A 26,130-nucleotide genomic window follows, 5' to 3' on the forward strand; every position below is an offset into this window, starting at 1 on the left:
GTTGCAGGACGGCGGAGCCCTCACGGCCGACCCCGAGGCCACGGCGTCGTTTGCACGGATGGGGAAACTGAGGCCCAGGATGGGGCACTGGCTTGTGTCCGCGGAAACCGCGGCTGCTGGGGAGAAGGTCCCGTTGCAAGCGTGCCCCTTCCTCCTCCTAGGTCGTAGGTTGCAGTCAGTGGCGGAGCTGGAGGCAGAAGGTGACCCGCCCGCGGCCCCGCCCGGTGAGGTCCGGAGAGTGGCGGGAGATGCGCGGAAGTCGCCGCCTACCCCACCGGCTCCTCGGCGCCATGGCAACGGCGAGCAGGAAGTGCGTCACCCGGTGGGAGGGACGAGCGTGCGGCTGCCGCCAATAGGAGAGCCGCGCCCGCGTTGGCCCCGCCCCGGAGGGGGCGTGCCAAGCCCGCCTTTCGGCGCCGGCGGCGGGCAGTGGGGGCTGCGCCCGGGTACCGCGGAGGGTGAGCGGCGCGCGCGCCCGCGAGGCTGTCGGGGATGGAAGAGGGCCGCGCAGAGAGGCGACGGAGGACGGAAGGTGGGCGTCAGGCCCCGGGGGCGGCCGCGCGGGTGCCGGAGCGCGGCTCGGGGGGCCCGGGGGGCTCCTCGTTGGCTGATGCAGACAGGCCCAGAGACGGGCAGGAAGGCCGGCGGGCCGGGACCTGGTGCCCCCGACGCCCCCGACGCCCCCCGACGCCGGCGGGTCGTAGCGTTACGGTGCTGACCTCGGTTTGACCCCGCTCTTGGGGGACGGAAGCAAAAGACGGATGCCCGAACCGAATACGGAAAATACGGCCTTCGAGGAGCACCTGTCGAGGAGCACCTGTCGGTTACCTGTGCCCGTGCTCTCTGTCGCGGTCCGGGGACCCGTAGAGAGCCCCGAGGCTACACGTGTGCAGATGCCCCGATGTTTCGGATTTTTCGAAAGGGATATGATATATTCCTATTCCCCATGGTCTTTGGGGTCTGGGCTGCATCTTGTCACCACATACATGAATCCGTGCACATTTGCCCCCAAAGGAGGTCAAGAATGGCCCAGAGATAGCCTCACCTTATAGGTCAGATCAGGGCTTCAGGCTTCCAAGGTTGGAGGCCTTAGGTCTTTCTTAGATTGGAGAATTGTAGGTGAGGAGTCCCTGCAGGTGAGGGATCTCCATTTGCTTGTTCCCTGCAATGCCTCGCTTACCTGGTGTGTGTGTGTGTGTGTGTGTGTCGGTGGCGGTGCTAGGGTTCCTGAACTCTGCTTTTGCATCGCCACCCTCCTGCCCATCGCTGACTCCGTGCATCTCCTGGTGCCTCCAGTCTTGCCGCATCTGTAAAATGGGGGCATGGATGTGACCATCCTCAGGTTCCCAGGAGGATGGAATGAGAGCGCAGTGAAGCACTCCCCCCTCTGCCTCGCGTGTGGCTCAGGTGGTGGTGCTTGAGATCTGCTTATTGCACAGACATTTCTGTTTTTAAATTTTTTTTGGGGGGGGGGTAGGCAGTTCACCATGGTTGACCTCTACCATCCAGTCCATCTTCAGACAATCGCCTTCTGTGTGTAAACAGGCCTATCTGTATCTGTGTCCCTCTTCTTTTTTTTTTTTTTTTCCCGAGATTATTGACTTCTGTACTGTTCCAGAGTTGGTCCTCCCCACTGCCAAGATTTTTAATTTATTTATTCAGGAGAGACACAGATAGAAAGAGAGGCAGAGGGCAGCCCCGATGGCTCAGCGGTTTAGCACGGCCTTTGGCCCAGGGCGTGATCCTAGAGACCTCGGATCGAGTCCCACATCGAGCTCCTTGCATGGAGCCTGCTTCTCCCTCTGCTTGTGTCTCTGCCTCTCTCTCTATGTCTCTCATGCATAAATAAATAAAATCTTAAAAAAAGAAAGAGGCAGAGACACAGGCAGAGGGAGAAGCAGGCTTCCCAAGGGGACCCTGATGCAGGACTCGATCCTGGGACCCCACGATCACACCCTGAGCCAAAGGCAGACACACTCAACCAGTGAGCTACCCAGGAGTCCCTAGAGTTGGTCCTTTTTAGCATTTATTTTGGCTGTTACATAACGTATTTACATCATTTCTTCTTTTTTTAATCAAGATATGTAACATACCTATAAAAATGTTTGCAAATGTAAGTTCGAAGAAATAAGGAACACACGTATACTCCCCATCAGGTTAAGAAATAGAACATTATCTTATGCTGAAAGCTCCCGCTGAATCCTTTCTTCCCCTCACTAAAGATGAGCACTGCCCTGAGTACTGTTACTCATTCCCTTGTTTTTCCTTTATGGTTTTTACTATGTATCTGTAAAATGACTGCTGTGTATGGTTTCGTTAGGTTTTGAATTTGATGGAGAATCCTCACATATAATTAGTGTGACTTTACTTTTGCACATAACATTCCCATATGTGAGATGCATCCACGGTGATTTGAGTAGCTCTACGTCACCTTCATTGCTTCGTCGCTATTTGGAATTCCGTGGTTTGAATATAAATGCTTTGCGTAGGCATTTTTCAACTGGTTGCCATTGCTACTGTTGCCAGATTTTTGCTACCACATGGTGCTTTTATACACATATTTCCTTGGGCAGATGTGGATAGTTTCTGTAAGTGAAAAATCGAATACCGCATTTCTGGGCATACCCAAATTCGCCAGTAAAATCAAATTGTCTGACACGGTTTATAAGAGTTCACACTCCACCAGCAGTGGATGAGTTTTAGCCGAGGCCATTCTTCAGAATCTTTGCCTTATCTGGTGATGAGTAAGAGATTTGTCACTGTAGTTTGGATACTCGTTAGCCTGATGACCTCAGGACTGTGTATCTTGTAATATATTTATTAATCATTTGTATATCTTCTTTGGAAATTTCAGTTGCTTATTTTTCTTTTGCAGTTGTCTTCCTCTAACTGATTTGTAGGAATTCATTACATATTCTGAGTATGAATCTTTCATGGGTTCAGCATGTTTCAGATGCTTCCCAGTTTGTAGCTTGTCTTCTCTCTCTCTCCTTCCCCCCCCTCAAGTATTTTCAGTGAACAGAGGTTCTTAATTTTAACAAAGTTGAATTTACCTGTATATTCCTTTATGATTTGTACTTTTTGCATTATTATTATTATTATTATATCTTTTAAAGAAACCCCTGCCTTTGGCTTATAAAAGCTATCTGCCTATATTGTTGTCCAAAAGTTTTGTAGCATTTCCTTTCATATAACCTTAATCTTCAAAAATATTTTATGCATAATGAGGTGAAGGTTCAATTCTCCAGTTTTTTCACATAAGGGTAATCTATTGTTCTGGCACCTTTTTTTTTTTTTTTTTTTTCTGGCACCTTTTCTAAAAAGCTGTTTTGATCTGGAGTTCCATTTCTCCAGCATGTCAAGTATCCATATCCACATGTGTTTCTTATCTGGGTTCTCTGTTCTGTCCCACTGGTCTTACTTGGTCCATGTTTATACCATTATCGTCTATTATTCATTACTCTAGCTTTAAAATAAGTCATTACCTGGTAGGACAAGTCTTTCTGCCTTTATCTTCTCCCAGAATGGCTTTGCTGTTTGGCCTTTGTGTGTTCCATGTAAATTTTGGGATCATTTTGTCAAATATCGCACACACACACAGAGCCTGTTGGATTTTTTTTTTTTTAAGATTTTATTTATTTATTCACAAGAGACAGAGAGAAAGAGAGGCAGAGAGAGAAGCAGGCTCCATGCAGGGACCCCGATGTGGGACTTGATCTCGGGACTCCAGGATCATGCCCTGGGCCAAAGGAAGGCTCCAAACCGCTGAGCCACCCAGGGATCCCTGAGCCTGTTGGATTTTGATTGGAATTGCATGAGTTCAGTTGCATTGGATCAGTTTGGATTTGAAAGTGATTGCTTTCAATATTCCATTTTTTAAAAAAGATTTTATTTATTCATGAGAAACGCAGAGAGAGAGAGAGAGAGAGAGAGAGAGAGAGGCAGAGACACAGGCAGAGGGAGAAGCAGGCTCCATGCAGGGAGCCCGACATGGGACTCGATCCCGGGTCTCCAGGATCACACCCTGGGTGGAAAGGCGGTGCTAAACCGCTGAGCCACTGGGGCTGCCCCTCAATATTCCATTTTTAAGTATTATGTTTGCTGTAGGTTTTCATAGATATCATTTAGTAGATAAAGGAAATTTCCTTCAATTCTAAGTTTGTTAAGAGTTTTTAGTATATGCGACTGTCAAATTTAACAATCATAGTTTCTGAATCTATTAAGATGACTGTAGACTTTCTCTCATATTTTGTTAATGTGGTGACTCACAGTGATTGATTTTTTCCCCCCAGCTTTATTGAGATATTATTGACAGGCGACATTCTATTGATTTTCAGTTGTTAAACTATTGAGGGGATAAACCCAACTTGGTTATCATATACTAGCGTTTCTATTTTGCTAGATGCAATTAATGTTTTGCTTTGGACCATTGAAGTTGCATACCTGAAAGATACAGGCCTTTTCATTTCCTTTCTTTTAAAGCTTCTGTTAGGTTTTAATGCCCAACTTATGTCAGCCTTATCAAATTATTTGAAGAGGGTTTGCTCTTTTGCAGCCCTGGGATAGTTCTGTGAAATTTGAAATCACTTGCTTCCAGAAGGCTTGGTAGGGCTTCTTGATAAATCCTTCTGGATCTGAAGTTATCTTTGTGGGAAGTTGGACTTCCTACAGAAGGTTTTCAGTGGTTATAAAACTTGTTGATTTCCACATAATTCTGTAGTTGGTTTTGAATGGATTTCCTATAACTTTGCGTATATTTACAACTTCAGATTATTGTTTTTATGCCTTTTTTAATGTTTGTGTCCTCAATTAGTTCTCCTTTTTCATTCCAAACAGTGTTTATTTGTCAGTCTTCTCTCTCAGAAAATCTTGTCAGAGTTTGGTGGCTTTTGTTATGTTCTTTTTCAAAGAATACTTTTGGTTTGGGATGCCTGGGTGGCTCAGTGGTTGGGCATCTGCCTTTGGCTCAGGGTGTGATCACAGGGTACTAGGATCGAGTCCTGCATCGGGCTCCCTGCATGGAGCTTGCTTCACCCTCTGCCTGTGTCTCTGCCTCTCTGTCTCCATGTCTCTCATGGATGGATAAATAGAACTTTAAAAAAAAAAATACTTTGGGTTTTGTTGATCTCAGGTGTACATTAATTTTATTATTTTCTGCTCTTTATTGTTCACTTTCTTTAACTTTTTTTGGATTTAATTTTGCTGCCTCTAGTGATAGAAATAAGTTTGGCAGGACATGGTGACCAGATGGGTCTGAGGGTGAGAGGAAGGAGGATCAGAGTTGGACGCTCACGCCTGTGGCGTTTGTGTAACTGCGTAGACTGCCTTCCCCCTCCCCCCTGTAACAGGAAGATTCGAGACTAGTACTCAGGCAAAGAAAAGGGTTGAGGATGGGGGAAGGCGAAGATGAGTCCAACTTAGGGCCTGTTAAGTCTGAGTTACCGCTGAGCTGTTCTCAAGGGATAGCTAGCAGGCAGTCTGAGAATCTGGCCCTGGTCTGGTGCGTCTTCCTACCCCTGGGGTCCAGTTGATGTGCTGTTTTAGAAGAACAGTAAGCAGCAGCTAGCCTTCTTGTGTCTCTCCTATGTGCCAGGTCCTTGGCAAAGCTTTGGTAGCCACATCTCATTTAAATGGCATCTTCTGCCTTAAACATACATTTCGTTGTCCCCATTTTATGGCTGAAAAGACTGAGGCCTAGGGTGATGAAGCTTGTCGGCTAGAAATGTTTTTACTCTGTATTTGCCTAAGGGAACAGCGACTTTCTTGCCAGATCATGGCATCACCTGAAGTGAATGTTAAAACCTCAGAATTCCTGGCCCCTCTGCCATCACCAGAACCTCCAGGAACGGTGGGCGGTGGGTGGCGGGTGGTGGAGGGAGTGCAGGAAGCTGTATTTTTCCTGCATGGCTTTGATGATCCTTGAGATCAAGCAGGTCTGTCAAACGCTGGTCTCAATACCACCTGCCGATTTCTAAACCCACGCTCTTTGCCTCCGTGTGGTACCACCTCTCCGTGGCGAGAACAGGCTTTTTGATCAGGACTTGTGTAATGCTTTTATCAGCTCTGATCTTTGTGGTTTGTGGAAAGATAATGCTTTAGTAGAGAGCAAGAGATTGAAAAAGCACCCCACAGTAACAGTTGTTTCATTAGTGGTTTGGGAAATGAGAAGGAAACTAGCACTGAATACGCCTTTACTCGAGGCATCCTCTGGGCAGTGAGCTCTGTTCTAAGTTTAGCGTGAGAAAATGGGGCCTCAGCTGCTTTTCTCCAAGGCCATAGATCTGCTTGGTGGCTGAACCAAGGTTCAGACCCAGAACTATCTAGGAGTAAATATAGCTAGCACTCACCTCGTGTTTAGCTTGTTACCAGGCTTTTATTATGTGTTAACTCACTGGGGCACCTGGGTGGCTCAGTGGTTGAGCATCTGCCTTTGGCTCAGGGTGTGATCCTGGAGACCTGGGATCGAGTCCCATATCGGGCTCCCTGCAGGGAGCCTGCTTCTCCCTCTGCCTGTGTCTCTGCCTCTCTCTCCCTCTGTGTCTCTCATGAATAAATAAATAAAATCTGTTATGTGTTAACTCACCGAATAGAGTAATTCTGTGGAGCACGGCTCTGTCATTAGTCTCATAGATCAGAAACTGAAGCACAGGGAGGACAGGTTCTCCAATTTCACTCATTTAGATGGTAGGGTAGGCTGGGTCCAGGCGTGCTGGCTGGCTCTGGGACCCACGTTACTCTTTAGTACCTGCTGGTACTAGTTGGCTTGCCCCTGACTGGTGTCCTTTTCATTTTTGGGCTATTCGGCAGGATGCTCTTGAGTCTAAAAACTATAACAAATGGCTAGCTGTGAATGTAAGTTAGTACAAAATATAGAACCTGGCTTTCGGAGTGCTCAGAGGTGAATGGGTTTTGTTTGCTTCTTTTCTTAGCTCCTTCGCACATGCAGGGTGGTACTAGAAGAACGGGCGTCATGACTGACGTTCACCGGCGATTCCTCCAATTGCTGATGACTCATGGAGTGCTGGAGGAGTGGGACGTTCGGCGCCTACAGAAGCACTGCTATCGAGTCCATGACCGTGAGTATCATTTCCCCGTTCCCAGGATGCCCTGGAGCTGTGCGATCAGGGACTGAGACACTGGGATAAAACAATCTGGGTGGTCAGGTCTCTCCCATACTCTCACACCAGCCTGTGCTTCTCATCTCGGCTTTGACTTTACTTTTTATTTATTTACTTTTTTTTTTTTAGTAAATCTAATAGTTAGCCCAGTGGGTAGGAATTTGGACTTTGAAGCTGTTTAATTGTGGTTCACACCAAGGCTCCAGCATCTTCTCTAGCCTGAACTTCTTCATCTCTCACATGAGGATAATTAATCATCCTTGACACCATAGAGGGGTTCAGAGGATTAAGAGACAAGATACATACAAAGTGCCTGACCCTGGGGAAGGTGCTCATTTAGCTGTCAGTGGTTAGAGGGCAGCTTAGCACAGGGGGTCAGAGCGTGGCCTTGGACTCAGCCAAACCCAGAGATAATGCCACCTTGTCCTGGGTCAGCTGGGAATTTGGAGCATCTTCTCAGTGGGTTGCTGAGATGGGATGTAAGATAATACACACAGAGCACTCAGAGACCAGACCTGGCTGAGTTTTCATTAACTGGAAGTCACAGTAGAAACAATAGGATCATTGCTGGCAGGTCAGTAAAATCAATATTGGTAGCTCGGGTTGAATGGAGTGTCAGTATGGGAAGATCCTGTTGAATGAAAAAGAAAGTGGACAAATTATACTTATTGTACGATGTCACTGTGTTACGCTTTTTGTAAAACATAACAAATTTTTAAAAGATTTCATTTATTTGAGAGAGAAAAAGAGAGAGTGCGTATGAGCAGGGGCGGGGTAAAGGGAGAGGGAGAAGGAGACTCCCTGCTGAGCAGGGAGTCCAATGCCATGAGGGGCTGGATCCCAGGACCCTGAGATCATGACCCAAGCTGAAGGCAGTAGTTTAACCTACTGAGCCACCCATGTGCCGCAACTTATAAATACTTAACATCTGCATGTAAAAAAAGTAAGAGTGGGCCAGAAGGATATGTAACACACTTGTGAGGTGCTTGCCTTTGGGGAGAAATCAAAGGACACTCATCTTTATTCTATTTTGCTCTTTTATTAAAGAAAAGAAGACTTGAAGTAAACATGACATTCATAGTATAGTCTGATGATCATCACTTCTGATTAATGGGAATACAGGTGTTTATATTCTGTGCTTTTGTCTTTCTGAATGTATTTTCTGTTTCCAAAACAAGAGTGGAAAGCACAGAGAGGTGAGCCAGCCAGGAGGTGTGAGGAAAGGTGTGCATGGGGCACTGGGTTTAGGGTTGAAGGCCCATGAGAAGAGGGGCCACATATGAAGAAGTGCCGAATGTGGCATGGGGGAGGCAGAAGCCAGATCTGAGAGAGGTGAAGGGTGGATGGGAGCAGGAAGGGTGAGCTGGTGGGTACAGAGACACATACTCTCCCATGACGTGCAGAAGGAAGACGAGAGCTTACGGGTTAGGGCAGAGGCAGTTTTGGAGAGACTGGCCCCTTGAGGTATGCCACATGAAATTCTGGGAGCTGGCTGGTACACGCTAACAAATGAAATGCCTGCAGGGATCTGACAGTAAGGAAACCTATTGAACTCGGTTTAATCCCATTTATCTAAACCTCGTTGACCTCCACTTGACATACTTTGGGAAACCCCAGATAGGAACATATGATGTGTGGGAACAGATGCGTCTTTGTGGTATGTGAGTCTATAAATCAGGAAGAACCCATAGTATGTGCACCAGAGTAATGGGGTTTCTTATGTACTTAATTCTGAGTACAGTGTGGATGTCTGAAAGGACTTGAGACGGGAAAGGGACATAATTAGTGTTGTGCTGGAAAACTATTCTTCTGGTAAAAACACGTCTGTCCTACTTGCCTGTGTTGGGGTGGATAGAGGTCTTTGGTGAGGGCCTCTATTAGGGGAAGGGAATGTCACACCTGCCAAGCCAGCCTCTCTCACTCCTTAAAAAAGCACAACAGGATTTCCACCCTCCCCCTCAGAATGCTCTGGTGAAGGGCATAAGAATGTTTTTCTTAGTCTTTTATCCCTTCCTCCTCCCCTTCAGTTTCTCTTGTAAGTCCTAAATGTGGGCTTTAATGCTAATGGGGAAGTTTCATAGCTCACTGCAGGGAGCCACATGGTGCCTTAGTACTAAGAATGAAAGTGTTTTTGCCTTTGTTTGACCTTTAAAGTTGTTATGACCTAATTTAGGAAAGTCCTGTAGAATATATCTAGGAATTAATTTATTATTCACACTTTAGGTGCCGTATCTGTGCATAAAGATATCAAGATATGCTTATGGCTGGGCTAAATGGGATAGAGCTGTAGTTTGCTTTTCCCTACACCCTTCATTAAAAAAAAAAAAAAAAAAAAGCTTTCTCTCAAGCATTAATGTTATTTCAGAGATTTTAAAATGAGAGATGATGGAAAGAAATGATCTCAAATTAAATAAATATAAACATCATTAATCTGTCTTTTGAAAAGATGCCCTGGAAAGTCCCCTTTTACCAGCTGGAAAAATATTCAGCTTCTAAGATAATTATGAAACAGAGGAGTAATTGAATCTGTGAGTTATTCTGATTGTAGTTTCCCATGGTCTTTTGTCCAACTTATCAAACATGCTTCCTATTCTGGGCTCTGGTTCCAGGTCTTACCATCATTAAACTAGAAGCAAATTCCCCAGTTATCTGGGTTAGGGAGAGTTTATATTTTGTTGTGATGGGCTGGTGTAAAGCCTTGGGTCTGGGCTTTCTAAGTGGCATGGAGGGCCTATGTGCCCTCTGAGGGCACCTGGGGTTGTGAGCTGGATCTTGTGTACATGTGTGTGATCATCTAGCACCTCTTGCTGTGGCATCATGGAGGCCAGGTCCCTGTGCTAGGGACTGGTGACACAGAGACAAAGCTCTTGCTTCACCTTGGGTTTCATGAATCATGCAGATGCAGAATCATATGATTCTAGTATAAGCCTCCTTTAATGAAACTAAGCACAGGAAGCCTAGGGAGTGGTGGTTAAGAAGACCTGTGTTTGAGGATTTCTACTTTTGCCCAAGATAGAGCAACAGGGAGCAGTTTACCTTCCTGTATGAAACAATTAAAAATAAATGAAACAAGGGACATTAGTCAGTGAAGGACAGTGAATCCTTGAGAGATAGGGAGTGAAAGTTTTTTTTTTCCTTTCCTGAAACCAAATATGTGTTGTCTTTTCCAGTACTTCCTCCCCAGTTCTCTGGATGCTTACTGGATGTCCAGTGGTTCAGCTCAGTTCTGACACTGTTTACCTGGAGTGAGGGTCAGATCTCATGGTTAAAGGGGTTCAGCCCTACCAGGCTGCCCCACTTCAGATGCCAGTCTCAAGTCTAGGCCTCAGTACTTCTGACCAACCAGCTATAAGGTCAAGTCCTATGGTCCACCCCTCAAGTTCAGTAATTTGGTAGAATGGCTCACAGAACCCAGGAAAACACTTATGTTTGCTGGCCTAATATAAAGGATAGAGCTCAGGAACAGCCAAATGGGAAGAATGCATAGGGCAGGGCCTAGGGGGCAGGGGTGGCATGCAATTCCCACACCCTTTCTAGATGCTCCACTTTCCCAATACTTTGATGTGTTCATCTTAGTGGATCTCCAAAAGCCATCATTTGGAGGTTTTTATGGAGCTATCATTACTTGTGTGATTTGACTGAATCATGGGCCATTGGTGATTAACACCGTATGTATTCCCTCTGCTCTTCCCAGAGTTGGGGATGGGGCTGACAGTTCCAGGCTTCTAATCAAAGCTCGTTTTTTCTGGCAACCAACTCCCATCCTGAAGTTCTTTAGGGACCTGCCAAGAGTTGCCTCATTAGAACAAAACACTTCTGTCACCCTTGTCACTCAGGAAATTCCAAGGGTTTTAGGAGTTCTGTGCCAGGAACCAGGAATGACAACCAAGTATTCCCTCTTTTTTTTCCCCCAAGTATATTTTTTATACCATAGGCAAAAATAAAATGAGCACTACAATTGCCTCAGCTCAGTGCCCTGAGAGTTTTCAGGCCATGGCGTAGGGGAAACCCAGGTAGTACTAAACAGACTGAGCTGAGGGGATGGAGGATGAGAGCTCAAGGAGACCAAAGTGTTTGCAGGTCAGAGTGGGGTGGGGGTAGGGTGGGGGCAGGAAGAGGTGCCCAGAGAGAGCTACCTCCCCCCACTCCCTGGCAGGGATCCATCTAAGAGCAGATACACAGGTTGCTGCCTGAGGCCAGGCAAAGATACATTTGAAAGGATTAAGAGAGAAGCAGTGCCTGATGTTCACGGGGCAGGGGGCTGAGAATAGTACGGTTCCAGAAACAGCAGCTTTGCTAGGGAGTTCTACCAAGTATTTAAGGAAAGAATGGTACCTGTTCCACCCACATTCCTCCAGAAGATTGAAGAGAAGGGAGCATTTCCCAACTCATTCTTTGAGGCCTGCATTATCCTGATACCAGAACCAGACAAAGATATTGCAAGGAGAGAAATCTAAAGACCAAGATCCTTTGTGAATAAAGATGCTAAAATTATAAACACAATTTTAGCAAATCTACTCCAGCAATATATAGAAAGGATGGTATAATATGACTAAAGTGGGGTTTGCCCAAGAATGCAGGGTTGGTTTATTATTTGAAAAATCAATACATGTGATTTACACCTTAAAACAAAAAGAAAAACCATATGGTCATCTCAGTAGTGCAGAAAAAGCATTTGATAAAATCTGATATATCTCCTGGCATGACGCAGCAGAAGTTTCATACAGGAAACTAGAGATCCTAAGGATCGGGGGAGAAGCAGATTTATAGGAACTTGGGGCTTGGAGCAGTAGAGAGTACTCAACAACTGTTTGTACAGAATTAAAAAATCTAACATCTATTCTTGATAAAAGCCCTCAGCAAAGTAACAAAAGAAGGGAGATTCTTTAACCTGATAGAGAGGGTCTATGGAAAGCCTATAGCTGACATCATACTTCATTGTGAAGACTGAACACTTTACCCTAATATCAGGTGCAAGATAAGAATGTCCATTCTAATCATTTGTGTTCTAGCCAGTGCACTTAGGCAAGAAAAAAATAAAAGGCTTTCAGTTTGGAAAGGAAAAAGTAAAACTGTCTGTTGAAAGACAGGATCATCTATGTAGAAAATCTGATGGATCTTCAAAAAAGCTACTAGAACTAATAAGTGGGTTCAATAAAGTAGCAGGATACAAGATCAATATCCAGAAATCCAAGTATTTTTGATGCTTACAATGAGTCATCTCATTGAAATTGAAAATTTGAAAAGCACTATTCATAATAGCATAAAAAATATGAAATACTTAGAAATAAATGTGATGGGGCACCTAGGTGGCTCAGTGGTTGAGCCTCTGCCTTTGGCTCAGGTCAAGATCCCAGGGTCTTGGGATCGAGTCCTGCATCAGGCTCCCCACAGGGAGCCTGCTTCTCCTTATGCCTATGTTTCTGTCTCTCATGAACAAATAAATAAAATATTTTTTTAAAGAAATGTGATAAAACATTCTAAGCCCTGTACACTGAAATGTACAAAGATGTTGAGAGAGGTCGAAGAAGACCTAAATAAATGATAACCATGCTCATAGGCTGGAAAACTCAATATTATTAAGATATCTATTCTCAAATTGATCTAAAGATTTAACTGAATCCCAATTAAGTCCCAGTAGGGCTTTTTATAGAAATTGACAAACTGATTCTGAAATTCATGTGGAAAGGTGAAGGACCTAGAAAACCAAAACTACTTTGGAAAAAGACAATCAAACTTGGAGGATTAACACTGAGTAATTAAAGTTAAGAGTAACCTGATCTTAAGACATATTATATAGCTACCCTATCAAGACAGTGTGGTATTGGCATAAAGATAAACTCAGAGATCAGTGGAATAGAACGGAGTCTAGAAATAAACCCAAAATAGTTGGACAGCTAATGTAAAGGCAATTCAATGGAGATAATCTTTTCAAAAAATGATGCTGGAATAATTGGATACTGCATATTTTATTTTTATTGTGTTGTATTTTTAAAATTTTATTTAATTTTTATTTTTTAATTTTGTTTTTTAAACATTTTATTTTTGAGCAATCTCTATACCCAACAAAGGGCTTGTACTTACAACCCCAAGATTAAGAGTCATGTGCTCTACTGACCAGGCCCAGCCAGGTACCCTAGATATACCATATTTTAAAAAATGAACCTTGATCCATGCTTTGTACAATTAAAAAAAAATTAACTCAATGAATCATAGATCTCAACATAAAACCTGGAAATATAACAATTTTAGAAGAAAATGTAGGAGAAAATCTTTGTGACTTTAGGTTAGACAAAGATTTCTTGGATATAACACAAAGATGTGATCTGTAAGAGTACAAGTTGATAAATTGGACTTCAGAATGAAAAACTTCTCTTTAAAATATACTGTTTAGGGGCACCTGGGTGGCTCAGTCGGTTAAATGTCTACCTTTGGCTCAGATCATGAACCCAGGGTCCTGGGACGAGCTCCCTGCTCAGTGGGGAGTCCACTTCTCCCTCTCTCTGCCTCTTCCCCCTGGCTTGTGCTCCCTCTCTCTTTCTCAAATAAGTAAAATCTTAAAAAAAAACCCAAAAAACTGTTTAGGGGATAAAAAGACAAGCAAAATGCTGGGAGAAAATATTTGCAAATCATATAACCAATAAAGTATTAGTATCCAAAATATGTAGAGAACTCCCCAATTCAACAGTTAGAAGATATACAACTGAAAAAAATGGGCAAAAGACTTGAACAGATAGACACTTCACCAAAGAAGTTAGATTGATTGCAAAGTACGTGAAAAGTGCCCAGCTTCATTAAGGAAATGGCAAACTAAAACCACAGTGAGGTACACTACATGCCCACCAGAATGGCTAAAATTGAAAAGATTGCATACCAAGTATTTTTTTTTTTTTTTAAAGATTTTATTTGTTTATTCATGAGAATACACAGAGAGGAGAGAGAGAGGCAGAGACACAGGCAGAGGGAGAAGCAGGCTCCATGCAGGGAGCCTGATGTGGGACTCGATCCTGGGTCTCCAGGATCACGCCCTCAGCTGTAGGCAGCGCTAAACCGCTGAGCCACCAGGGCTGCCCGCATACCAAGTATTGATGAGAAAGTAGTGGAACTGGAACTCTATCTGTTTGAATCTAAAATGGTATAGTCATTTTGTAAAAACATGAACACTTTCATGACACAGCTATTTCTGTTTCAAATAGTTGTTTTTAGACTCAAGAGAAATGAAGATCTATGTCCACACAAAGGCTAGTACATAAATGATCAGAGTAGGTTTGCCTATATGGCCACAAACTGGAAACACCTAGCTGTCCATCAGCAGGCAAACCGATAAACACGCCGTGATATGATCCTTCTGATGGAATACTACTTAGCAGTAAAAAAGAATGAGCTGGTGCTACAGGCTCTTACATGAATGAATCTCAAAGTGATTATATGCTGAATGGAAGAAGTGAGGCAAAGGAGTTTATGTCCTCTAAGAATCTGCTAACATACACTCCTAGACAGCGTGCACTTGGGTGGAGTGACGAAAAGGATGGCATAGGGGAGGGTTGAGCAGACGCTAAACCACTGAGCTACCTAGGTGCCCCTCAGTGCTGCTCTTAAAAACAAAAAAAATCTGAATTTAAAGCTACTTTGCTGCTTGGTAGCTCCATTGCCTTGGTCAAATTGCTAAACCTCAGAGCTTCCATTTTCCTAGCTATGAGGTGGGGCTGGAGATATCTGGCACCCTGGGTTATTTGTGAATATTACATATGTAATGTGTAACATGTGCTTAAGGCCTCTAAGTGCCCAAGATGGCAAAACGTAGGGGATAATCAGGTTCACGCAATAGAGCTCATATTCTGGGTGTGGTGAGGGGCCTTGCATCATCTGTGTGGGTTTCTAAGAAAATAGATGTAGCATCCAGGAAATAGATCCTTTCTGTCCTGTATCCAGGGTTTACCTGGAGGAATGCCTTCCTTGAAGTCCAACTCACAAAAGAGTTGGGAAGTAGTTATGTAGTAATCAGGTAGTTATGGACAGTTTCTTTGGTTCAGTTTCCTAGAAAACAGAATGAATTGGAAACTTGAATTCTGAAGCCTTCACAAGTGGCCCAAGGCCCTTGAAGAGGAGGTGTGTAAGCCTGATGATTTTGTCATGGGATGGTGTTGGCCAAGAGCCTGACTCTTGGTTGGCACATCTGTTTCATTTCTTATGTGGCGTTACTGAACAGAGGCAGAGGGTCACCATATGGCAACAATTTGAGTTCCTGGCCTCATTAAAATGTTTTGGGTCTGATCTTCTGTCTTTTGGTTGAAACTCATAGGAAAGCTATAAGAATAGTACAAGGAACTATTTCTCCCCAGATCATTTGAGAGCTAACTATTGGAAGTTCTGTCACCCCTAAATTCTTTAGGGAACATGCCCTTCTAGCAAAGACATTCTCCTAAATCATCATGAGATAACCATTCAGATTAGGACATTAATGTTTATGTCTCCTTGTCCACTCATCCACAGAGCCCACTGGAGTTCCATTTGTCCCAGTATTGTCTCCTGTAGCAAAGGATCCATCGCTGGGGCATGTGTTGCATTAGTGGTTATGTACATTTCTTTAGGTGCCTTCGACTGGGAAGTACTGCTTAGCCTTTTCCTTGACTTTTGTGACCTTGACATTTTTGAAGATTATGGGTTGATTATTTAGTAGAACAGAGCTGATAGAAGTTTAATGTGAGCCACATATGTAATTAAAATTTTCTGGTGGCCATGTTAAAAGAGGTAGAAAGAAACAGATATAATTTATATCCCAAGTAACATCATTTCTCCATGTAATGAATATCAAAAATTATTTTTATTAAAGATTTTATTTATTTATTCATGAGAGACACAGAGAAAGGGAGATAGAGACACAGGCAGAGACAGAAGCAGGCTCCATGCAGGGAGCCCGACATGGGACTTGATCCTGGGACTCCAGGATCATCATGCCCTGGGCTGAAGGCAAGTGCTAAACCGCTGAGCCACCTGGGCTGCCCAATATCAAAAAATATTCTTATCATTATTAATCGATATCAAAAATTATTAATGAGATACTTTCTGTCTTCTAATAGCACATCTTTGAAATGCAGGCTGTATTTTACACTTGGGATGTATCTAAATTTGGACCCGCCACATTGCATGTGCCAGGTTGCCATGGGCCTGGTGGCTGCTGTATTGGACAGCATGGCTGTAGGCTGTCGTTCAGTTCAGGTTTGTTTGCTGTTCCTTCTGAAAAGCATATGGTTATGCTTTTCAATTTTGCAGAAGTAATACAAGAAGTGGTGTTCTCTGCATCCTAGCTGGTGGTATACGATTTTGGTTTAACATGGTGTCTGCCAGGTGTCTGAGCTGTAAAGTTGCTCTTTCCTGTGTGATTAAGAAGTATTTTGCAGGGAGGTTCCCTGAGACAAAGTCATCCCATTTATACGCACTAGACTTAGCATCCAGTGGGGTTTCTTCCCTAAGATCATGTATTTTTTTCATGGTTGCCGGCTTGCTGTGTGGTCCTTTTCTATATTCCCAGCACTCACATTTCGTAATTAATGATGTTTATTATTATGTGTTAATTTTAGTGGGTTTTAAAATTATCTATGGCCCTAAGGACAAATTAGGTAAAATATCTCAAATTTTAGCTAAAAACAAATGAAGAGTTGGCTTGATTTCTGTAAGCAGAGTAAATAATACGGTGTTCAAGCAAAAAACCAGTTAACCGAAATGCACGTTCCAAAAATAGATTCGTGAGCACAGTGTGAGAGGAACGTTGGGGTTTGACAGGTATTTTCCATTTCTGTCAAACCTTTTACCTAGCTTCACCATGGCTCTGTTTTTCTCATGCTGAGTTACAGGGGAGGTCTGCCCCCGTCAGGACCCCTGCACCTCATTAGGCGCGTTGGTAGTGAGTCACAGTGATATAGTTGACGTTTTTGTGTTCCCTCCAGCATGTGGTCATATTTGTAAGTGTCTGCTCTTTTAAGGGAGGACTCTGTGGTCATTAGAAGCCAGCTCCCAATAAACTTGCCCCCTGTTTTTAATGATTTCATTGTGCCTGTTTCCCCTTTGGCTGTGAGGAACAGTTAATAAGCTTGCCACCATGCCAGGCTGCCTGCCCTCCCAGTTAATCAAGGGGGATTAGTGATATGATCATAACTGAAAATTGGCAGAAAATTAGCTTGAAAAGTAATGTCTACAATGTAACTTGATGAATTCCACAACAGGTGTCTGTTGCCTGCTTTGACAGGACTGTCTGGGTTCAGCAAGCTCCTTAACCACGAAGAAGTGAACGTTGCTTTCACGTCCCTGGCTCCTGAAGGCCTCTGGGTCCATATCCCCGCCCGCTCTTGACTGTGTGCAGTGGAGCCCTCAGGGTAGGATGACCCCACAGTGGCCCGCACAGATGTCCTAAGCCAGGACTTCTGTGTGCTCCACGCCCTTCTAAGTGTGCACATCATTGGTTTTGGATTGCATTTTGTCCTGGATCTCAAACACAAGGGAGGTTACGTGTGGCCACTGGAGGGCCAGGGATAAATTCTTCAACAGGATTGTCACAGAGGCCTCTGGCAAGAGCAGGGAACCTTTTTTTTTTTTTCTTTTTCTTTTTTTTTTCTTTTTTTCTTTTTTCCAGATAGAGGTTCCAGTCAGAGACTTGGGGGAAGTTCTTTTAGTTTCTGAGTCTCAGCTTTCTGTTCTAGAAAGGAAATCTTACCTACTTCATGGAAAAGTCGTGAGGGTTAACCAGGGAAACTTGTATTAGGTGCCTGGGGCAGGGTGCTTCTTGGTGCGTGTTCAGTACATGCTACCTGCTGCCCCTTCCTTCCTCTGTCAGATGACTCTTGCCCTGTCATCTGACCCCGCATCCTGGGGATAGGGCGTGAGGGTAGTGACTATCAGAGGATTCATAGTGCTGATAAAGAGCATGATATAGACCATAGGGCTGAATTTCTGGTGTGGTCTCTATTTCCTAATGGAAGGAAGTCACAAGTTCCTTGTGGCGTTCCTTGTGGGCAGGCAGGAGGCCCACGTGGTGCGGTGTAGAGGAGGGGGCGCGCACATTGGGATCATGAAGGAGTGTAGCTGAGTGTGGCTAAGGGTGATGGAGCCCCCATTGGGGGTGTGGAGAAGCGGTGCCAGGACCTGGCCCTGTTCTGGCTGTGTATGGGGGCCTGGGGTAGAGGGCTGCAGTAGGTCTCCCAGGAGACTGTGGGAAGCTGGTCCACATTCCAGGCATGAGGTGAGGGCTGTGGAGAAGTGGACAAAGTGTCTAGAGTCTCCCCTCACAGCACCATAGGCCTGTGCACACCATTCAGCCAACTTGCTAATGCCTGCCAGGAACGGGGCACTGAGCTAAGTCTTGCATGTGGACCTCAACAGAGACCACCCAGATGGGAGTAGGCAGGGGCTGTTTATTCAGAGCTCGCTGTGGCGAGGGAGGCGGCCCCCTCACTTGTGTTTTGGCAGAGACTCAATGGCAGGCCGAGGAGCGAGAGAGAATGGAAGGCATCAGGTGTGCCCTGACTGCAGGCCGGTTAACTAGAAGCAGGACATCCCTTGGTCAGTTGAGGGGAGCGTATTTGGCTTCCTCTGGTTGGTCCTAAGTTGGAAGCAGGAACAGAAAAACGAGGGAAGCTGTCAGTTACAGATCAAGTCCTGGTCATCTTGAGCCAGTTATTTCGGAGGTTTTTGGCTGCCTTCCTGGCCTGGATGCTAGAGGTAGGGGGCTGACTTCCTACAACTCTGGCTTCTAGGGGTAGGCTGGCTCCCTGGGCTGGTTAGCTTGGAGAAGGGGCTGCTTCTCTGTGCTGGCAGCTGCAGATTGTGGGTCATAGTCCTGTTCTTACATGTGGTCTGTTCCTGGTGTGTAGACCTCTTTTTCTTGCAGTTTGCTTTATCATGCTTTCTAGATGTTGCATTTTTTTTTTTAAACAAATCAAAGGTTTGTGACAACCTTGCATCAGGCAAGTCTGTTGGTGTCTTTGCCAATGGCATACTTCGTGTCTCTGTGTCCCATTTTGGTAATTCTTGGCAATATTTCAAACTTTTGTATTATTATATGTTATGGTGATGTGTGATCAGTGATTACAACTTGCTGAAAGCTCAGATGTTGGTTAGCATTTTTAGCAATAAAGTATTTTTAAGTGAAGGTTTGTGCATGGTGTTTTCAGACATAGTGCCATTGTATATTTATTAGTTAACTGTGTAGTTCAAGTGTAACTTTTATATGCACTAGGAAGCAAAAAAAAAAAAAAAATTATTTGACTTGCCTTATTGCAGTGATACTTGATTGTGGTGGTTTGGAACAAAGCCCATGCTATCTCTGAGGTATGTCTGTAGCCAGTCTCTCAGAAGAGTGAGTGTGACACAGTCTGTTCTGAGTTATTCACAGCCCAACCCGCAGTCTCTTATCTGGCAGGTCAGGGAACAGAGTGGCCCCATTAATCATCTTGTCTCTGTATGGCAGGGTCCCAGCCCACATCAGAATTTGCAGACTGGGCCTGTCAATGGTTTCTAGCTGATGGCACAGTTTGTTTGCCCTACAATGTTTTAAAAATTAATTACCATATTAAAAACAAAAACCAACCAGGAGATTTCTCATTAAAATCCAAAGATTGAGTATGTGGTTGAAGCAGAGTAGTCCTGCTGCTCTCGATGGGGCACGTGTTCTCCATTTCACCCCCTGCATCTGCTCTTGTCCCCCTGCCCCACCCACCTTGCCTGGCCTCTATGGGCATCTGATTCTGTCAGGAGCAACAGGCTTTGTTCAGATGAAACCAGGGGAAGAGGAAGCTCACACACCAGGGATAAAAGAGCTACTGGGGTTTTAGCATGTGGGTGGCCAGTTCTCTGCAGAGCCCCTTCATCTGCTGCCTGAACTTTCCAGGGGTGGGGGAGGCAGGGTGGGGGCTGCTTCTCATCTCAATGGTAGGTGGCCCACCTGTTTTCAAAGGCTGAGATGAAGTGAAATGCACATTAATAGTATCAACAGTCAAGTTCTGCTGAAAGTGGCTTCATCTTCTGTGATGACTCACATTGTAATTCAGGATGCCCCAACACCTTCTTGACAAGGAGGCAGCGCTGCTCTGTTGCCCACGGGAGCACTGACCAACAGAGCTCTGGCGAGGGGCCTGGCTGATGGGTGGGTTCCCAGACATACAGAGACAGTAGGCACAAGACCCATCACCACCCCAGCAATGGTGTTCTAGGTCTTAGGGTCCTTGGTACCCTGTGGCCAAGATGCAGGGAACTGTGCCAAGTAGTGTAAAATAAGTTTTGTCTGCTGCCATTTGAAGGAAGGTCCAAAGAGCAGGCTTTCTAACTAAAGTTATATTAAAAAAAAAAAAAAAGGGCGGGGGGGGAGTCTCTGTGTACTTAGAAACAGCTCTCTAAGCAACAGATATAAGAACAGTCTGTTATTAAAAAGCCTGTTTCCCTTGTATGGTCAGAGTTCTGAGCTCGCCTACCTTGTCTAGGAGCACTGTCATTTCTCTTTTCAGATTTAGAAACCTGAGGGTGAAGGCATCAGATTACATCGTTCTTGAGGATTGACTTTTTTTTTTTTTTTTTTTACCCTTAACTGGGGAAAGTCAGACAGAAAAATAGAAAAATGCAGTGAAGCCCATTGCTCAGTAAAAAATGGCAGCTCCTCACTAATCTTATTTGACCTACACATCTCCCACGTACCTGACCCATATTATTGTGAAGTAATTCTCAGATATTGTTGCACATCTAAGCAAAACTTTGTTTTAATGAATGCTCGAGTCCTTTTTGTCACTGTACCAAACAATGAAGGCCAGACATCGGATTTCCAGTCTGCTGTTTGTCATTCACTGGCCCTGGGATCTTGGGTAAGCCTTTAAGCTCTCTGACCCTTCGGGTCCTCTGTGGAAACCCCTGGACCATGCTGTATCCTAGCTCGGCTCAGTGGTTGTTGACGAGGCCCTGCTGAGACCACAAGGGAGTAGGAGCAGGGTACATGGTGAACAATTGATGCACAGACACAGAGAATTGCTTATCGAATGTATTTGCCACATGAAAGACTGCTCCTCCCCTCCCTGCTCTTCTGGCGGCATTCACTAGCCAGACTTTGGAAATGGCATTGTTGTCAGTTCCCATCTTTCTCCCATATAGCTGAGTGTCCAGAGAGGCCTTTTCCCAGGCAGTTGATGTGAAAGTCACAAGCTGAGATGTGTGACCCCTTAAATGCCTCTCTGTGTCCCCGCCTGCCAGCCTTTCCCAGCCCAGGGGGCATGTTCTCGGCCCAGTGTGCCCCAGCACCCGTGTGTGGTCCAGCGCTGGCCCTGCTCTGTCCTTAGCGCTGAGCTCAGATGGACCACCCAGCCGGCCCCAGCAGAGGAGAGGGCGACTTGGCCCACAAGTGGTTTGGTCCCTTGGGGTCTTATTTTTTGCTGTTATTTCCTCTGCCCAAAAATAGCATTTTCTATCTATAGTACCTAGTTTGGAACAAAACTGTTGCTCAGAAGTTAGGGCAGCAGACTTCCTGAGTGCCTGCCGCCCAAGTGTGCAGTGAGCCCTAGGTTCTAGTAGCCTGATGGGAAGCAGGAACCCTGATGAGTGAGAAGAGGTTTGTTGGTTAAGCTAAAATCTAATTTTACAAGAAAAGGAAATCATATATATATATATATATATATAGAAGTGGCCAGAAAAAGCAGTCTCTCAAATTGAAGCAGCCCCGCTCATCAGAGGAATGGTGTTCCCTTTTGTTTGGTGCCACCCCAGCCTATGCACTGCTCTGAGTCCCCCCTTTTTAATTGTCCCGTTGGAAGGCATTTCCCAATAAAGAAAGAGCTATCCTGTCCTCCCCAGGACCTTGGTGTTTCAGCCCCGCACATGGCAGGGTGTGTTCACAGGGAATACTCGCTCTGCTCTGTGGAGGCTCTGTGGCTTTGTGTGCCAGAGCTTGGGATGTGGTGTCACGCAGGCCTGGGCACCCCTGCTAAACTATGGGAACACTGGGTAAGTTCTTGGACCTCCCCAAGCTTCTTGTGTATAAAGATGATATTCATGATTTGCGTTCTAGAGCTCCTGTAGTGATGAAGTGAAGCAAGCTAGTGAGCAGTGCTCAGCATACACTCAAGCGAATGATAGCCACACATTTGTAGGCTCCCTGTTTCTAGCTCAACCAGAGCAACTTTTCCACAACCCACAAGGAAGGCCGAGGGACACCCTGCTCCCAAGTAGAAAGGATCCAGGAGGCACCTAAAATCCATAGGCCTTGGCTTGGTTTGGACATGGTACCCCATGCCCTGGTTTGGGTGGTACCCTGCTCTCAGAAGAGACAGTGGTGGTGGGACCAGGACCATGCTCGTCACTTCTTAGAACTGGTCATCCCATGGTGCTGACTGCAGGTCCATGGTATTGAAAGACCCAGCCTCTGATCCAGCTCAACTGCAAAAAAAAAAAACGGTTACTTTGATACGTAGCTGAGGCCTGTCTTTTTTTCTCACTGGGTTTGGGATTCTGAAGGGAAGAGTGATATTATTAATTAATTCTCTTAAGTCATCAAAATGGTGGGACTAAGACTGGACATAATTGCCTCAGAAGTGTGTGGGTCTGTCCTTTATCTCATGCACTTTGACATGACCATAAATTCACAGGATGTTGGGGCCAATAAGATCCATGGACACTCCTTTAGCCTGGGCTGTTTGTACAGATCTGCAGACTATAGCTGCTCCATGAGGGCTTCAGGAACAGGGCAGGGAGAGGGGGCACAGCAGTGAAAATAGTGCATCAGAGGATGGGAGGTCGGGAAGCGCGCTGGTCTGGTGTACCCGTGACACTTGATGGGCCTATCAGGGATCTTGGTAGCAAGCAGGTGGCCCCAGTTCTGGCTGACTTATTTAAAAGAACCACGTGGGAAGGGTGTTGGGACAGGGATACACAGGACTGGTTGGCAGCTAAGGGCCAGCCTGGGGAGTGGGCAGGACCCCAAGGACACCAGGGCACAGGACGACCTTATGGCCAAAGCCATCTTCCCACCTTCCCACTTTCTGGTGGCTGAGCTGGAACCACCTCCAGCCTTCCCTTTGTCCCTTCCTAGATTGAGGGTATCTGTCTGATGGGTCTTGGACCACTCCTGGCTGACCTGAGATCTGGTCCCTTCAGCTTCCTGCCTTCTGGTTCTCTGGATATGGGTTCCTGGAATTATTCTCCTCCCCAGATCACACACATAGGGGAAAGACAATTAAAAAAAAACCCCAAAAAACAAAAACAAAACTGAGATCCTGTTTGGATCTCAGCAAACATTACCAGATGACTCCGGTAGTGGGGTGGCCAGATTTGGTAATCCGAGCAGCCAAGTGATTGGGAAAGGCAATGCTTGACAGCGGTAGGAGGCCAGGCCACGGGAACCTCCCCTCAGCTGGTTTGGTCCAAGAGGCTTGCATGGGAGGGGAGATGTGTCCAGGATGCCAGGGGAGTGGGAGGCTAGGGGGGTCGGAGCAAGGGGTGGCTTTAGAGAGAGGGTCAGAGGGATGTGTTTCAGACACATGAAGTTGAAGGTGAGGCAGTGGGTGGCCTTCAGAGATGAGAGGAAGGGAGAGACTCACCTGGGGTCCCCCAGAGAGGCGGGTGGGACTGGGCTGGCTACACAGCACCATGCTGTTGCCCCCCAAAACTCAAGTCAGGTGGGGGTGTTACTGAACGCAAGAGAAGTTTATTCTTAGGTAGTGATTAAGAAGGAGGTAGTATGGCACAGGGTGTGAGAAACACGCAGGGTGTCAGCAGTTGGCAGCGACGAGGACTTGCCCTTGACATAGGAAACAGTGTGGTCAGAGAGGGTGAGGCCAGAGAACGTGAGCAGGGGAGCAGGTGGCTGGTTTCTGCAAATGAGGACTGCAGTAGGAAGTGGGTTTTTTGTTTTTGTTTTTGTTTTTGATCTTTTTTTTTTGGTAAAGTGAAAATATTCATTATTTCTGAAAAATGAGACTGGACAAAACGCCAGAGGGAGTGGGAGAGGGGAAAGTGCCGAGTGGCTATTAGCTCACCTCCATTCAGATGAGGTATCTGGAAAGTCCGATGTATTAGAGTGTTTGTGATCTGCCCACAGGGTACCTTTTTCTGAGCGACACCCAGGAGTGGCCTTTTCAATGGAAAATGTGTATTATCACTTTCAGAGGGAGGTGGGACTTGCCATTGTGTCATGTAACTGGGTGGACGGAGCGGCTCCTGCCCACGAAGAGCCCTGTCTCCCCCCGCCCCCAAGTCAGTGAGCAGTGCCCCCAGCTTCCCAGGGTTGGGGCTTGGTGGCAGGAAGGGCTTCCCGCACGCGGAGAAGCCTCCTGGCCATGCTGCACGAGCCCCGGCCCACATGCTGTGTGCGCACGTCTGTGTGGAAGAGGAACAGCAAAGGCACCGCGTGCTGGGAGCTGCGGAGAACATTTCATGGAAAAAAAGTGCTATTCAAGCTAGCTTCCGTGATGAGTAGTAGGTAGAAACGGGGGTGAGGAGGAGGAAGGAGGCATTTCGGAAAGGAAGAGCCCGAGCGAAGGTTCAGGTGCGGGGGCTGGAGTCCCGCCCGGCCTCTGCCCCCCGCTCTCCGCAGCTGTCGGCGCTCTTCGCGCCATGTCTACGCACCGCCTACTCCCTACTACTGATGTTTTATTTAAAGTGTTTTTTTTTTTAAACTTAAACAAGTTTACTTAAAAAGGAAGATTGGATCCCTGCTGTGATTTGCACATTAGTACTGATGTCATGGTCATCAGCTGTTCCGGGCCACCTCGTGTCCTCCCTTGCTTGTGTCAGGACAGTCTCCTTGCGTGGTCCACATGGCTGTGGCCATTGGTGCCACCAGTGTAACCGGTTATTGTTTTTAACCTTCAGTCTGTAGGTATACAGGAGCTTCGAAGTGTCATTCTCTGTGGGAAGTCAAACACAGAGTTCAAGTGCCCTGGGCCGACCCCCTCGTCTGTGTTTCCCTCTTGGCAGTGGCCTGAGCCATCAGCTTGCTGATACCTCTGCTGTATGGATTGGCAGCCCCAGGACAGTGATGGGGCCTTCCTTGTGCAGCTCCAGGCAGCCTGGAGGCGGGCTAGCATACAGGTTGGAGCTCAGGTCATGGCTGTGCTGCCAGGCTCCCTGCTGCTCACTATGCCCCAGGGGTTCATTGCAGGCAAGTCAGCTCCCTGTGCATCCGGGCCTCATCCCCACGCCAGAGGACGCTCGTGCCTGCCTCAGAGGCCTGCTGGCAGGATGGACTAATGCCTGGAAAGTGCTCAGTGCAGGGCCTCCCTGTGGGGGCGGGGGTGCTCAGTGCTCGCTGGTCTCTTACCCAGGTTGTTTAGTCTTCACTGCTGCCCCCTGACCCGCCCACCACCCCTTGCCCCCGGCCCAGCACGAAGGCTGGCATGGGGGTGTTCGGTATGTGTCTGGATGGTGGAGAAAGGGAAGAAGGAACAGAGATGGATCGGGCACGGGTGAGGCTGTGAGGGGGAAGCCTGCAGAGGGGGATAGGAGGTGGCAGGGGACAGCAAGGACAGGAAGAGCTGGGTGGGCTCAGAAACCATTCCCCGGGGGTCTGACTACTCCAGGAAGGAAGCCACACGATTGGCATTCACCAAGGGGCTGGGCCTCCACCTGCTTCTGGCCTTGGTGTCACGGGCTTAGGTGGATGGAGAGACTCCGAGCACCACACTTCCTTGGTGCCCTCCACCCCCGCCCCGGCTCATTTCTCTCCAGGCACTGCTGCCGTGGAGGAGCTGGAAGACTTTATCAACAACATTAACAGCGTCCTGGAATCCTTGTATATTGAGATCAAGAAAGGAGCCACCGAAGACGACGGGAGACCCGTGTACGCGCTGGTGAGTGCCTGCTGGCGCCCTCTTGCGGCGTCTGTGCGGAGCAGAGGCGCCCCTGCCGCAGCTGCCCTGCAGGGGGACGCAGACGCAGCCCAGGCCACCAGAGTCACTGTCGGCGTCCTGTGCCATGATCAGGGCTGGGGGCTGTCACCTCCGTGTGCACGTCACTGCCCCACACCGAGCCCCTGCCCGAGACA

The 26,130-nt window shown here is 46.4% G+C and overlaps 1 protein-coding gene across 1 annotated transcript in view; it reads left to right on the plus strand.

Annotated features, from left to right (window-relative positions):
• The first annotated feature begins 395 nt into the window (after positions 1–395).
• NSMCE1 (NSE1 homolog, SMC5-SMC6 complex component) overlaps positions 396–26,130 on the plus strand; it is a 32,134-nt gene continuing 6,399 nt past the window's right edge. Inside the window, exons 1-3 of the mRNA XM_041749400.1 lie at positions 396–532; positions 6,930–7,076; positions 25,815–25,936. Of these exons, the coding sequence (XP_041605334.1) occupies positions 493–532; positions 6,930–7,076; positions 25,815–25,936 (309 nt within the window). The 5' untranslated portion in view covers positions 396–492. The remainder of the gene's footprint in view (positions 533–6,929; positions 7,077–25,814; positions 25,937–26,130) is intronic.

The sequence above is a fragment of the Vulpes lagopus genome, chromosome 3 (assembly GCF_018345385.1).
Source record: "Vulpes lagopus strain Blue_001 chromosome 3, ASM1834538v1, whole genome shotgun sequence".
NCBI classification, from domain to species: domain Eukaryota; kingdom Metazoa; phylum Chordata; class Mammalia; order Carnivora; family Canidae; genus Vulpes; species Vulpes lagopus.